The 15,405-nt window shown below is 42.9% G+C and overlaps 1 protein-coding gene across 3 annotated transcripts; it reads left to right on the forward strand.

Annotated features, from left to right (window-relative positions):
• The first annotated feature begins 753 nt into the window (after positions 1–753).
• trmt1 (tRNA methyltransferase 1) lies at positions 754–14,484 on the forward strand. Of its 3 annotated transcripts, none has more exons than XM_047578652.1 (16): positions 754–935; positions 1,862–2,244; positions 3,341–3,518; positions 4,730–4,917; positions 5,037–5,152; positions 6,360–6,472; positions 7,393–7,541; positions 7,694–7,777; positions 8,961–9,030; positions 9,152–9,286; positions 9,974–10,059; positions 11,210–11,318; positions 11,491–11,567; positions 11,721–11,840; positions 12,583–12,697; positions 14,194–14,484. In XM_047578652.1, the coding sequence occupies exons 2-16, from the start codon at positions 1,889–1,891 to the stop codon at positions 14,266–14,268; spliced, it is 1,971 nt and encodes a 656-aa protein (XP_047434608.1). In that variant the 5' UTR covers positions 754–935; positions 1,862–1,888; the 3' UTR covers positions 14,269–14,484. The 3 variants fall into 3 exon arrangements, with proteins under 3 accessions (XP_047434608.1, XP_047434610.1, XP_047434611.1); XM_047578654.1 differs by having other exon boundaries at positions 1,876–2,244; XM_047578655.1 differs by having other exon boundaries at positions 1,951–2,244.
• Positions 14,485–15,405: the final 921 nt, after the last annotated feature.

A 15,405-nucleotide genomic window follows, 5' to 3' on the forward strand; every position in this document is an offset into this window, starting at 1 on the left:
TTTTATATATATATATTACAAAAAACAAACAAACACACACACACGCATGGAGCTTTTGCGGCCCCTGTGCCTTTTTCTCTCCTCCTGTTTGATGCCAAAAATTTGAGTAGCACGATGCAAATATATAAATCAAATGCTGCCAAACATGTGACCGTTTGTCCTTTTCTACACACAATAACAGCATTCAGTGCGATAACGGGGGAAAGAAAATGAAGGCTGCAAGCTTTAAGCATTATATTTTATTCAGCCCAGTGTCCTTAAGCAGTTCATGCAACGACCTAAATTCACTTTACAGTGCCTGTACATTGCTTGAGCTGCACAGCAGTGACCCGCAATGACCTTGTTTCTCTGGGCAGCCTTTATTTATTTATATATATATATTTATTTATTTATCCATCTATCTCACCACATCACATGGCTGGGCTGCCGTGGTTAATCCATAGGCTATGTTCAGCCTTTTCATCAGAATGCATCACTTACTTTCAGGCACGATGAGATTAAATTAGATTATTCATGAGAGCAGAGTGATGTTTGTGTTTCCCAGTCTCCTCACATGTTCACTGCGGGGAAAGTAGGGCAGTTTGTGCAGCGGCTGACGGATCGACCCCCTCTCCCCTCCCCTCCCCTCCCCTCCCCTCCTTTTCTCTCCTCCTCTCCTCCGTGTCCTTACGTTACACCGTTTCCCTGACATTACACGACACCAGCGGAGGGGCGGGGCTGACTTCGCTTTTTTTGTGTTTTAACCCTCTGACCAAGCGGGCTTCCGTAGAGCCGCTGTAAACATGGCCGCCTCCATGTGCTAACGTGAGAGCAAAACCCTGGAGCTGACAGCAACAGGAGGGCAAACAGGCACCAGAGATTAGTCCCGCGTTGCTTTTCCAATGAAGCTACAGATTAAGTAGAAAAGCCGAGCTCGCGTAAAGAAGCTGTCAAAGGTAAACATACGTACCGCTACTTGGTACTTAGCCTTTTGAATGCTAACAAACATGCTAATAGTCTTGATGGATTAATGCAGTAAGCTCTCGTCTTCTCCATTTAAACCAACATTACAAACACCCTTTCTCTAATTTAGTCATTTAATGGACACAACTGCACCTGACTGTCATTCTTGTGTACGTACTGTACTGTATATTCTTCCGTCTCAGTTTCTTGCACATTTGTTCATATGCTAACTGTACATTCTTTTTGCCTACACTATTTTATCACTTATATTTTATTTTAATCTTATTTTATATTTCCTTTTACTTGTGGATTTTAAGAGTGTTTCTTTTATGTACAACTGAGCCACTGTGGACAAGCAGTTTCCTTAGTGGATCATTAAAGTCTATACAAGTCTATTTAAACTAAATCAAAGATGCATTTAAAACAACTTTAATGCTGTCGATTGATCGTGAGTTGGCTGACAAATATGAACCAGCAGCTCTGATGTGTGATACTTTTGTTTTTAGCAGTTTCTTAAGTCAAAGTGTCTTTGATTTCTTATTTAATATCTCCAACGTATAAAATAGTTGCCCTTGAGTCGTGTTAAATTTTGTGGGGCATGACATGCCAATAACTGTTGGAGGGAGAGAGACATATCAATGCGTTAAATCTGCTCCACCATAGATAAAGCTACAGGTCTGGAGGTTTTACTGTGTCCTGTGTTCAAATTAAAAATATAATGCGATTCGCTGACTCACAGACCACTGAGGAATTTGAGCGCTCATGAATTGGTAAAGGCGTTTTTCAAATGAAGTTGACCATCATTGTGACATCACCCACCACCAAGCTGTGTTGAAAAAGAACATGAATTGTAGAAAAGTTAAAACTTGTATGTTTTACAGCTTTGATGTAAAACATACATTTGATGTGTTTTCTAAAGACATATCTTTTCAGATGGTGTAACCTTATGCTCGTTCGGATAGCCCGCCTTTTCCCAATCTTCAGTTCCCACCATCTGCATCCTTTCAGCGCTTCTGGTGCCCCTCAGACCTTTCTGCGGCGCCTTGGCAGTGCTGCTGCCGTTACAAGCAGGAAACCGAGATCCATGGACCCCGAGGTCCCCACCGCCGACCCTCAACCCCCACCCGCTGCAGACAACGTGAGCGCGGCGGCCGCCGATGGGAACGGCGCCCAGGAGAAGACGACTTCTGCGGAGCTGCTCCCTGGAGAGACGGTGGTGAAGGAGGGGAAGGCGGCCATCTTGTTTCCCAACGCCAATGAGGTGTTTTACAACCCGGTCCAGGAGTTTAACAGAGATTTAACGTGAGTACAGACCCTGAATACACCGTCTCTGCATGGAAGGAAAGGCGTAATATCACTTAACGCCACAGATATCAGTCCCTCAGATACGTTCAAGGTGTTCATTGACACTTTATCATGCATCAACATTATATTAACTACCTAAAATGACAGAAACCAACCTTTTAAAAAAATATTTGACATGTATTTTAGCGTTTTAGTTCAGCCCAAGTCTCATCCACTGACATGGAAGAGGTGGAGCTTATGACCTATACTGCAGCCAGTCACCAGGGGGAGCTCTACTTGCTTTGCTTTTGTTACGTCGTCCATGTTTATAGAATCTAATCGTCTAAATTAGCCATAGGTCATACGAGAAACGGCGTAAGTACTGAACGGTTGTCAGCATGACCATACGTGACAATTGCATGCTCAAATATTTACTTGCAAATCTCCTTAATGTTGAGACACGAGCAATGGTTTGTTTAGTCACATGTGAACTTAAATTTTAAACTTATACTAAACTGGTTAATAAGAGAATGTATCTAAACGTGCTTAGTGTTTGTCTGCATTCAGAGTTCCTTAAGCTCAGTTCCTTAAGCTCAGATTCCTTCAGTCTTTGCAGGAAATGATCAGAATCCTCCGAGCTTCTGCGACTCACAAAAGAACTGTTTGTCCAGCGGCCACATGGTGGTGCCATCTGGACAAAAGCAAAAACCCAACAGCAAGCAATCAGATCTTTCTTTAATGTTAATGTTTGTTCAGCAGTTTTTAAGGTATTCTGCAAACTAAACCACTGAATGGTGCACACGAATGAAAATCTAACCTCCTCAATTTAGGTAAAGATTTCCTGTCTGCATTTTTTTTTTTTTTTTATTCTGCAGCCATATTTTATTCTGCTTGCTCCAGCCCTTCCTGATCCGAATTGCACTATCACAGCTCCATCACTCAGTTGCAGTTTCGCAGTCTTGCTTTAAGCCCGGTCGACAAAAGAAGAAACAACAAAAAAACGAGAATTGGTTTTTAATTACAGCTGACTTTAACCTCTTGTCATCTGTGTGTTTTTACGGGGTTTTACGTTTACGTTCGAAACAAGCGGTCCTTTTTTCTCCCCTCTTTCCAGATGTGCTGTGATCACAGAGTTTGCCAGAGATCAGCTGGCTCAGCGCGGGGTGAAGGTGGTGGTGCCGGGTGAAAAAGAGCGGGTGGTTGTCTCTCTGTCGGAGGACGCCAACGAAGCGGAGGAGAAAAACGGAGCGGAGGAGCCGCCTGTAACTGCAGAAATAGGGGAGAAGTGTGAGGTACGTCGCACTGATCAGCCACAACATTAAAACCAATGACGGGTGAAGGGAATGATGTCAATGATCCGGCTGAAATCCAATGTCCTGCTGGGAAATCTGGTCCTGGTGTTCACATGGATTCACATTATCTAGACACGTACCATCCATGGCAGAAACACTCCCTAACATGACAGTGTGAGTTTAACAACTGATCAAGTATCAGTGGGATGAGCTACAGAGGCCCCTCCTCTCAACACACAGTCTTAGAAAATCCACAGAAGGAAATTACTTGGTCACAGTAGCTCAGTTACACATAAAAAACTCTCATAACAATCACAAGACAAAAACAAAAAATAAAATAGAAGCCAGCCACCAGGGGGAGCTCTACTTGCTGTGACTTCACTTTTGAGGAGCAGTTCTGCATCCATCTCTGTGCTGTCTATGGTTGTTGCCTACATGTTACAATCTTGCAAAAACAATAATATATATATAAATAAATAAATAGTAGTTGGTCAAGGTGAACTTTATTGCCCTCAAGGGGCTAAAATAAATAAATAGATTAAAAAAAAAAGTCAGTTTTTAAGTCTGTCTGTCCTGCACCTCGGCAGAGCATATCTTATATCTTTGAGGTGATGGGAGCAGCTCATACTCTGCAATGAGAGGGTGAGTACAGTCATCTTAAATGGCCTGAGTCTTCTTCACGGCTCTGGTTCCAAATAACAAGGAAAGTTTGTCCAAAATAAGACCAGAAAAGTGTTTCAGCACATTCTTACCATGTGTCCCAACTGATTCCTGGGACCCAAACCAACAGATAAAAGAAAAGGTTAAAACAGACTCAATGAATGAATAATAGGATAAAAGAACATTGGATAAAACACTTTAACTTTGGCATCTGTCAGTTTAAAAAGTCAGTTAACCAGCAGATAAGACCATGATCGATTCCCATACAAGCAAGTCGCTCAGCTGAAATATTTTGTTATATTAAAAAAAAAAAAAAACTGAGGGAAAAGTCAATAAAAAGCAGCCGTGCAAAGGTCTTAGCACCACCCAGATGGCCTTGAAGTGAGTGGACGAAGGTAACCACCGCATCCTCCACACCTCTGCCTGTCCTATGAGCAAATTGGAATGGATACAGTATTTCCTTAATATATGTATATCTTCTTGAAACTCCCCAACCACTCGCCGAAATCTGTCACCGCAGCTTTTAAGTCTTTCCCTCGCACCCTTTCCAGCTTGGCCTTCGAGTCCTGGAGGGCCTGGCAGCGTCTGGTTTGCGCTCGGTGCGTTTCGCCCTGGAAGTCCCGGGCCTGCGGAGCGTCACCGCCAACGACTTCTCCACCAAGGCGGCGGCTCTGATCGCCAGGAACGCCCAGTACAACGGAGTCAGCCACCTGGTCCAGGCCAGCTGCAGGGACGCCAGGTACGGCTGCCCTTTGTCTTTGACGTGTTCCTCTCACTTGTTTCTCCTCTTAGGATGTGTGAAATGTTTTCTTCATTTTCTGTCTTTGTTTTTTTTCTTTCTTTTGTTTTCGTGCCCAGCATGCTGATGTACGAGATGCGAGGGAAGAAGGAGCGCTATGATGTCATTGATCTGGATCCCTACGGTAGCCCCGCCTCTTTCCTGGATGCCGCCGTGCAGGCTGTCAGTGAAGGAGGTGGGTGGTTCAATGTGTCAGGTTTATCCCTCCGCCTCTTCTGTCACATGTCATAGCTTTGAAGAGCTCAAAGCAATAAGTGGAGCACGTACCCGAGGAGCTAAGAGTTAACTTCATTCATGTATATATTCATGTATATTATGACCTGGATTTGTCTTTGAGTAATTTCTTTTTTTTTTCTTGGTGGTTCGGGATCTTTAGGTCACTTTTTTGTATCTCATTTTGGCCTCAGAGTAGCTGGAACCTTAAAAATAGCATGAAACTAGTTTGATTTCGTCTAAAACCGCTGAGAGGGGAAGTGAAAAACATTTACCATCGTGTGACACTTCAATGTGCCGCTGGGAAACTTTTGGACCTGGCATTCGTACAGTATGAATGTTATTTAGAGCTTCCTATCATTGTGTAGGTCTCCCTTGTGTCGCCAAAACAGTTGTGACTCATCAGAGAATGGGCATGGGTCTTCTGAGGGTGTTTTTAGTGGGGGGGCTTTGAAGCAAAGTAAAACACGGTAGCCTGTCAAGTTAACGCCAGTAAACCTCATGCCAGCAGTTTGTAGCAGAGGTCACATCTAACATCTTTGTCTGATGTTTGTGACCTCTAGTAACAGCCCGTTATTATCTGAACCATCAGTGAAACATTTTCAAATCATAAACTTCTTCTTGTACGTCCTGGAACCGTGGATTCTTCCTGTGGATGACACTCATGAAAGTTAAAGACATGCGTTTAAACAGTTGAATGTTTCTTGTCTGCTTTAAAATTTATATTTTTGTTAAGATGTAAAACTTTACCCATCATGTGCAGCCATTGACTGTATTTACTATGAACATCACCCATTGGATTCTGAACCTCGAAAATGAAGCCCAGAGTGGGCGGAGCCTGCTTAGCTCAGGCTACCACCTGTCACTCAAAGTGGGAACGCCCTTAATTATACAGTTGTCATGAATAGTGAAATAAATGATTGAAGCCAAAGTCTTTTTTGTACCAGGCTGTAAACATGTTTAATAATGCTGTAAATCGCTTTTTAACATGGGGGTCTATGAGGACTTGCTTCCTTTTGGAGCCTCAAGTGGCCACTTGATGAACTGCACTTAACGCATGGGCTTCATTGCTCAGACTGCAGACTACTGTCACTGCACCGTCCTCAAAATTTCCTGCAGTTCTCTTCTGTCACCATCCCTGACTCTTCCTCTCTTTCTGTTTCTCTCAGGTCTGTTGTGTATAACGTGTACAGACATGGCCGTGTTGGCAGGAAACAACGGAGAGACCTGCTACAGCAAATACGGCTCCGTCTCCATCAAAGCCAAATATTGCCACGAGATGGTGAGAGCACCGAGCGCGCACGTACAACTGCACTTGAACAGGCGCGTGATCACGTGAATAAAAACAGTATGAAAGTCAGGCTGACGGTAGCGTAGATTCTTACCCACTTTTGTCTGTGGTTGAATCCCCCGAACTAAGAATATGTTTGCAGTTTCTTGGCATAACTGAAGATTAAATTGAGATTTCTGTCCTTCTTGGACCATTTATAAAAAATAATAATAATAATAAATCAACATACTGACCTCCTCATTAACCCTTTATGGGGCAAGGAACCATATTTGGTAACCCAAAAGGCATTGAATAAAGTCAGCTGGACTTTCTTGAAGACGTTTCTCCACTCATCCAAGTAGCTTCTTCAGTTCTGAGAGACTAGAGGTTAAGTTGAGGTTTAAATAGGGAAACTCTGTGGGTAAAACCCATCGGAAACTTGCTTGGTATATTTGGTAACTTCATCGCATTTTAAATTGCGTCCCTGTTCCTCTCAGTGAGGTTTAGAAGCTTGTGGTTTTCACTCAGTTAGTCTAAGAAGATCAAGGAAATCAAATCAGGCTCTAATGTGGTCTACCAGGTCCACCTGCATGAACTCTGAGCATAACTGATTTATTAGCTACCACCAAGAAGAAGAAGAAGTGTCCTAGTGTCGTCTGATGTGATAATGTTGACTAGTGCCTTACGTTCGTTCTAATGATCTAAATACACATTTACATTTGTTTACCACTTATGGGCAATGAACCATATATGTTAAATTCATTCATCTTGATTTTCTCCATGAAAATTTGAACATTTCACAACAGTAAAACATTGACTCTGACGTCCTACACTAACACTCTAGGGTTCAAGTTTAGAATTTCCAAGTATTTCAATGAGGACTTTGTGTGAGACGTCTCAAGATAAACGCGTCTCCGTTTGTCCGTCTTCAGGCTCTTCGTATCATCCTCCACAGTCTGGACCAGCGGGCCGGCGTGTACCAGCGCTACATCCAGCCCCTGCTCTGCGTCAGCGTCGACTTTTACATTCGGGTCTTCGTGCGCGTCTTCACGGGACAGGCAATGGTCAAGAACTCCGCCAGGTGCTCACACACACATACACAGTTGCTTCCATATATGACCATCTTGCATTTTAAGTGGAAAAGTTGGAAAAGTAGCCTTTAAGGTCCATACATACAGATAGAAAAGTGCAACTTAAACTTATTTTTTTTATTTTTGGTTTCTTGTGTTGCAGTAAACAGGCTCTGGTCTACAACTGTGTCGGATGTGGGTCTTTCCACTTGCAGAGAATGGGCAGGAGAACCGCCAACGGAAAACAGTAAGACTGTCCCCACCTGGATATTCTGATGATGATGATGATGCACGTCTTGCTTAAATCTGTGTTAAATTGATACAGCACCTCCCCAGAGAGAAACTGCGTCTCGTTAACAGAGCTGTGATTGGTCCGCTTGGTAGTAGCGTGTTTCTGCTTTAGTATTTGCAGCTGTTTCTGCTGTAGCCTGCAGAGCTGTAGTCACGTCAGCCGTGTGGAAATACTTTACATAGGGATGGACGATTATGGAAAAAATAATAATCACGATTAATTTGATCGATATTGAAATCACGATTAATAAACACGATTATTCATTGATTTCAAAAAAGTATTTATCGAACCACCAAAACTCAACTTTAAATATAACTTTTTATAGCATAAATGTCACAGCCTGGGAATGTGTTGCAGTGGCTGAAGTTGAGGCGCTTTTTTTGGGTCTTTTGCTTCTTCAATACTTTGTCATAGATCACTTTATGGCAGAACTTTAAATGGTTAAATAAATTTGTCGTGTTGCGTTGGGGTGCAGACACGACAGCGCAACAAACTTTGCAAACAATCTCCTTCTGCTCCACGTCCGACAATTTGAATCCAAAATGTCTCCAAATGACCGAAGTTGTCCTGCCTTTCTTTCAACTAAAGGCTCAGCCTGGCTTTCTGCCACGTTGTCAGTCGCTCGTTCCACAATTATTCCACACACGTCACATGCTTCCTGCAGCTGCACGCGACAGAGGTGCGTTTGTGGTGCTTTTTTTTATCGCAGCTTTGCAATGTCATAGAGGTATAATGTGACTTCTATTTATACACTGAAATTATTTAATTTAATTAAAATATATTTAACTTCCAACATTAGAATGGAGCAGCTGGTGCAGTGTTTACAAATGCTGTTAAAAGCTTGTGAGCTTTAAGTTTTAATTAAGTCACAGTATAACTTCAGCTGTGGTCACATATTTTCCTTCTTTCTTTTGGGGACCAGAATTTTTAGATGTCAGCATCAAGCAAATTACGTCCACGTATTATTAACAACTTTAAGAGTGACAAAAACAAACGGATCGGTATCGGTTCGGTATCAGCCGATCCTCAAGGCTGCGGTATCGGTATCGGATGTGAAAAAGCAGTATGGAGCCGTCCCTAGTTGTGATGTCTGATGTGCCTCTGGCTCAATGTAAAGTCTCATCTGTTGTGATTTCAGTATGAAGTATTCTGCTGCCACCGGACCCCCTGTTGGACCAGAGTGTGAGCACTGTGGACAGAGACATCAGGTGACTCATGCAGCTTTTAGTTATTTAAGCTTATGATATTTAAGGATCTTTTGTCCCAGTAGTTCTGAGCTATTACAGTGCAAACATACACCAGCTGAAGCTCGTATCTTCTTTTTTCTAGCTGGGTGGTCCCATCTGGGCCGAGCCGATCCACGACATGAAGTTCGTCCAGAACGTTTTGTCTTCGGTGTCGGGAAACCCCACCAGATTTGGGACGTCCAAACGGATTGAGGGAATGCTCAGCATGGTGACTGAGGTATTCATTTACCTTTTTATACACACAACTATCAGCCACAAGATTATGACCACTGACAGGAGTCTTGTGGCTATTCAGTCTTCTGCTAGGAACCTTTTGGACATGGCATTCATTCATGTGGATGTTACTTAGGCATGTAGGACCCACCTAGACCAGACCAGACACCCCGCCCTATAACTGTGACACTCCTTGATAGGAGCAGCCAACGAAAACAGTTTGGGAACAGCTCAAAAAACACAAAAAAACAGCACAAGGTGTTGACCTGGCCTCCAAACTTACTTGATCCTAAACTGATCAAGCATTTGTGGGATGATCCACATAGACCCCTCCCCTCAAGACCCAAAGCCCCCCACTAACAGAATCCTGCTGCCAGACACCACAGGACACCCTCAGAAGGTCCATGTCCATTCTCTGATGAGTCACAACTGTTTTAGAGGCACAAGGAACACCTACACAATATTCTGCAGGTGGTCATAATGTTATGCCCGATCGATGTACATGCTCATGTTCCCATTATATCATACTTTGGTATTGTTGTGTAGGTGTGGCTACCTTCTTCAAGTGTCTTTATGTTCCGTGAAATGTACACTCCCGTACAAACGGCCGTGATCATAATCGTCTTCTCGGCTTCAGTTTTTGTTCTCTGCTGATTCCTTACATCACGTCTGTTGTCGCTGTTTGTTCCAGGAGTTGGAAGACGTGCCTCTTTATTACACCGTGGACAATCTGAGCAGCACGATACACACCAATACTCCACCCCTGCTCCAGTTTAGGTATGCACACGTACAGCCACGTGCAAACACAAGTGCACACTGACTAATATCAGAAATGTGACTTAACTTAAAACTCCAGGAGAAAAACTGCCTGAAAAAAACAAAAAACAAACAAAAAACGAAAAACTGTATTCAGTCAGTGTTTATAGCTGTTAGCAGCTGTTGCCTAATCTCCAAATCTTCCCAGGAGGTAGGCATTTGAAAACCATGAGTGCTTCTACAGAATTTGACTAAAATAATGTTGCCTCACAAAAACGAAAAATGATACAAATTGTTGGTTTTGAGAAACCGATTTGTTCAACTGTGCTGTAATCAATACTTTTTTTGACAACATTATTCAATGACCTGCCGGCCTACGTTGTCTTTCCCAATTTAGTTTCAGGATCTTGGACCATGATTGGGTTAGGGTTACATCTGACTCTTAGGATTAGGGTTAGGTTACATTGGAAGCCTGCGGTTACATCCGAGGATTAGGGTTAGATCGCCAGGCTAGGGTTAGGGTGAGGGTTACATCACACACCGACTCCTCCCGGTTGTTTCCAACACAAACTACCCTTGCTGAATTTTATGGCAGCACAATTATTTAGTTTCCTTCGAGCAAATGCACCTCCAGTCTCTCACCCAACCTCTCACCCAACTCAAAGCTAATGCAGCTGCAGCCTCGGACTCTCTCCGCTGAAAAGCCTCTTCCTGTCTCTATAGCTGACAGGCCATCTATATGACGAATGTAAAGAAACTGTGCCATATTTATTACTATTTGACCACTTTATAATGAACTACTGCAAAATATTCAATCTTCAGAATGAGGTTGCTCTGATAAACAGTCCTTGGCTGTGAAGCTTACGGATCCACAGCAACTTTTAGTCTTTCGTTTAATCCTCGGGTCTTTAATGTAAAGCATTTTAAGTAATCATATAACGATTTAACTAAACGCCTTAAGACTAGTAGCCCATCAACATACCTTATTAACATTATAAAACTGTTCCTAAACTTCCTTGGAAGTTTTTCTTTGGAGTAATATCTGTAAGTTGGTCTGGTTTACAGCATCTACAGCACATCCAGGTTATTTTTATACATTTGTCACAGACCGAATCAGCTCATTTTCTTTCTTTTTTTTTTGTTTTGTTTTTGTTTTTTTCCTTCTCTGTAGGTCTGCTCTCCTTCATGCTGGTCACCAGGTTTCCCTCTCGCACGCCTGTAAGAACGCCGTCAAGACAGACGCTCCTCCTGCGGCCATCTGGGACATCATGCGATGCTGGGTAGTCATTCCAAAAAAAACAAAAATCAACCGATAAATAAATGAAAGAGTTATTTTTAACTATTCTGAACCTGCTGGCGTTGTTAGTTGAAGGTTTGCTTGACTCCAGACATTTAAATTAAATAGAAAAATGAAGACAAACTGATTTCCTCTGTTTGATTCATCCGTTGTAGGAGAAGGAAAACCCAGTGAAGAGGGAGAAATTGTCTCCGACGAGTCCCGCGTCTAAGATCCTCTCCACCGAGCCCAGGTCAGACCAATCGAGCCACATTATACACATTTAATGCTTCTTATGACACTTAAACAGGAAAAAAAAAATGTTCGCTGTAAAACACTCATTACACACCAAGTCTAATTTATGCTGACCTAACATCCCTGTTCTGGATATTGTGTGTGTTTGTAGCCTCGAGGCCTGTTTCACTGTGAGGGAGGACGCCAACCCTCAGTCACGTAAACGTCACCTGACTCGTTTCCAGGAGAATCCCCAGGCCTTCTGGGGACCCAAAGCTCGAGCCAAAGCCAGGCGAGTAACACAACCTGCCACGCACACACCTACACACACACACACCAGGCAGACTGAGGACACTTTTAGAGTGTTACAGAACCTAGATGCAGTAACCTACGCCCATAGCCTGCACCAGTGGGAGACATTTATACTCGCCAGTCTGGCTCCACCCAAACACTAGACGCCGCTGTTTCTTTTTCACGTTTTTCCTCGTATCGGTTGAAACGCGCCCCATAACGAATTCCCAAATCCCAGTGTGACCATACTGACATTATCAAATCTACCAGGGCGGTGCAGCCGCAGCCTCTGGCTAAATCCAGGACCAAATGGGACTGAAAGAAAATGTGGCAACATCTCCAGACTGCACTCATATACATGGCATCTGGGATATGCAAGGATTGTAATCAGAAAAGTAAACGGATCTTCTTCAGATTTGCTTCATTGCTTTATTCATAGCCGTTTCCATGGAGACTCGGCACACAAAGCGAATTTTCAATTTGTTTTCCCGTTCTGGTTTATAAAAAGAAACTAAAACGGAAGGGAACAATAACGTAAGACTGTTTGTTTCAGTTTCTAAAGAGAGATGTGGCCCTCTGCCCTAGGAGGCCTACCCAATAAACTGTCCATTGAACTTAGATAGATTTTAAACCTATTTCTTTATATAAAAACAAATATTTGACTTGGTCCCCATATAAAATGGGGAAACCGTGAGGATCCCTTCACCCCGTCGCTGACTTTTCAACCTCTCCCCCCCTTCCAGCGGCGGCATCGCAACTAATCTGCAAGACAAGAGGAAGAAGTTCCAGAACAAGAGGAAGCACCAGATCACAGACTCTTCTCAGCTGAAGAACTTCCCCTGCAAGAAGTTCAAACAGGTCAGTCACACAGGCCTCCAAAACAGAGGAAACTAATCAGCTTTTAGTCATGCTTCCCGCAACTTCTAATCATTGGAACGGGGCAGGTCGCGTGTTTCTGTAGGTGGAACTCTTTGTTAATTCATGGTTTCTCTAAAACAAAGGTTATTTCCTTGAAAGACGGAAAAAAAAGACAAGCAGTTGTGCTCTCTTTCCTGGAAAACACCCACCGCACTCGTTTCTTTTCCTAGAACAGCAACGGAAGACGCATGAATAATTTGCCCGTGGTTTTATGCCTCAAATGATTAATTTTCTGCTCCCTGGAAGCTTCTCAACACAAACATTCATTAATCATTTGTGAGTTATTCAGAAGTCTTCGCCGTCGTTCTTGGAGGAAGACCGTTGCCGGTGTAGGAGATCCGCTTTCGAGGGGGGGTTTGCCGATTGACATGATGGTGGAAAAGCGTCAAAGGACGCGGGCCTGGTTTGTCTCGTAGCAGTGTTTTGGTATTTCCATTCGGTTTGCTCAATTTAAGAGGACGATGGAGAGAAATACGTGGTATCGGGTGTGGATCTTTCCCTTGCAGCTGCAGCAGTAGTTAAACCGTTTGTTTTTCCTTCCAACAAACCTGAATGTGCATGACTTTGTAGTAGCATTTACCCATCCTGGGAGTCTTGTTAGCTGAATCTGAGTAGACCCAGCTCCCCGTTACGGGCTGCAGGGGGGGCCTGGACCTCTGGAAATCTGCTACCATCTCTTTGTTTTTAGCCGTATTGTTCTATGACAAGCTAGCAAAAACAGGCTAGTGCAAACCAAAACAGTGCTAAAAGTAGCATGCAATGTGCATATGAATATAAAATCAAAATATTACCTTTTTTTTCTGTGATAGAAAATCCATTTGCAAATATAAACCTGTACAAGCTGTCATTTGTCTCCATTTTTGGCACATTTTTGGTCTCCACCAACCAGTTTTCACTAGTTGTTGTGTAGTTATTCCTCCAAATGGCCAAAGCAAAACATGGTTTTATTTAAACTTGTCATCCTGGCATGAAGTCACACTTTCATTAGTCTAGTTAGAAATGTGGTGTTTCTAAACTGACATGAAGGTACGACGGCAAGAATGGTTTGAATCCATCTGCCGACTGAGCGACAGTTAGCAGTTAGCTTAGCATTTTGAATCCTGCTCCCGTTTCAGTTCCCAGCGCTTTACTACAGCTGAGTGAGTTTCCTGCAGGTTCTTTTTCTTATAACAATGCCGGCTCTCGCAAAATTAAAGGCAAGACACTTAAATAAATATTAATTATCCTCGTAAAGTTTTTGTCGGCACACGGCAGTTAGACACATGCCTGGGAGTGAGTCTTCTCCATAGGCCTCTTCCTGGCAGGTGGCCACTCGCTACTTTGGTTTCCAGCCAGAGGAGCTGAACGCTTTTCATCACCCGCCGCCAAATCACACTTTAACCGCTTCCTGTTTAAAGATTGATTTTTTTCCTTTCTTTTGTTTTATTTTTCCTCAGGGAACGTGTAAGCATGGAGACAAGTGCTGCTACTCCCACGACCTGGAGCACACACAAGAAGAGAAAATGGAGTAATTCCATCTCACTGGGTTTTAGTTTTTATTTTAGAGTTTCATCCTTGGATTATGTTCAAAAGACGCGGCGCAGTTTTTTTTTTGTTTTGGTTGAGGAACCTAAAAACCGAAGATAATTGTATATAAAATGGAGCTTTTTATGCCATCTTTGTTTTTTTTCCTTGAACTGTTGTCAGCTGGTAGAACATACCAATAAAGTCTTTACTTTGACTTTAAATACTTTTTAATCTTTATTTCTGTAACTTTGCAGCCAATCATTGTTTGGGTTCATCTCTACAAAAACAGTTGTGAACAGTTTGATATTTGAAAGGCTTCTGCAGGGCCGAGTTGGAGTCTAAAGAGACTAGAGAAGACTACAGAAGAACCAGAATGAATTTATATATACATATGTGCGTGTGTTTCCCAGATGTTGCAGGTGCATTCATCTTTCCTTTGAGCCTCTGGGGAGGACAGAGCTTATGCAACCTCAGGCTTTCTCAGGTTCTTTTAGAGTTCTGCAGGATATCGATGCAATACACTCACCACTTCCCGCTTCGGTTTCAACTGCGGCGACTGAAACGGTCGTACGAATGTTTTTATCTCCGAACCTCCTCAGTTAACCTTTCCTCGATGTGTTCCATCTTCTGTACTGATCCAAAACAATCAAATGGAGAAGCAGCTAGAAATACTAAAGCAGAAACATTCCGATACCAAGCGGACCAATCACAGCTCTTGTAGTCTGCACCTAAATGATTTGCCATTTTCATGCAAGGTAAATTCCTTGTATGTACAAACACACTTGGCCACACATTCTTGACCTACCCCCCACTTTTAAAAATGGCAACTATGAATATTTAAAAGAAGTCGTGCCAGCAGAAGAAGCAGCAGCACTAGTGGGAAGATTCTTGACAAGACCCACTTCTGAGTTTTCCAACAGGGTTTCTGCTTCTTTTTGACTGCATCATGGCTTGTAGTGTAGGCCATCAGATAGAGGTGTGTGTGTTGCAATAAAGAGAAACCTCAGCAATCAAGCTAACTAGCGACCCTCCAGAGGACAAGCGATTAGAGAGAATGAATGTTGCAGCCTTAATTTTAGGCGACAGAAGGTAAAACGTGGTTGACTGTGACTACGTAGAGTGAGGTGTCAAACTTATTTTAG

The sequence above is a fragment of the Mugil cephalus genome, chromosome 2 (genome assembly GCF_022458985.1).
Source record: "Mugil cephalus isolate CIBA_MC_2020 chromosome 2, CIBA_Mcephalus_1.1, whole genome shotgun sequence".
Taxonomy (NCBI): Eukaryota; Metazoa; Chordata; class Actinopteri; order Mugiliformes; family Mugilidae; genus Mugil; species Mugil cephalus.

Bases quoted from the DNA above. Each gene is read 5' to 3' on its own strand.
- trmt1 (XM_047578652.1), top strand. From the start codon at position 1,889: ATGCTCGTTCGGATAGCCCGCCTTTTCCCAATCTTCAGTTCCCACCAT. The intron at 7,778-8,960 runs GTAAGACTGTCC...TTGTGATTTCAG, and splicing joins AGAACCGCCAACGGAAAACA to TATGAAGTATTCTGCTGCCA. The intron at 9,287-9,973 runs GTATTCATTTAC...TGTTTGTTCCAG, and splicing joins TGCTCAGCATGGTGACTGAG to GAGTTGGAAGACGTGCCTCT.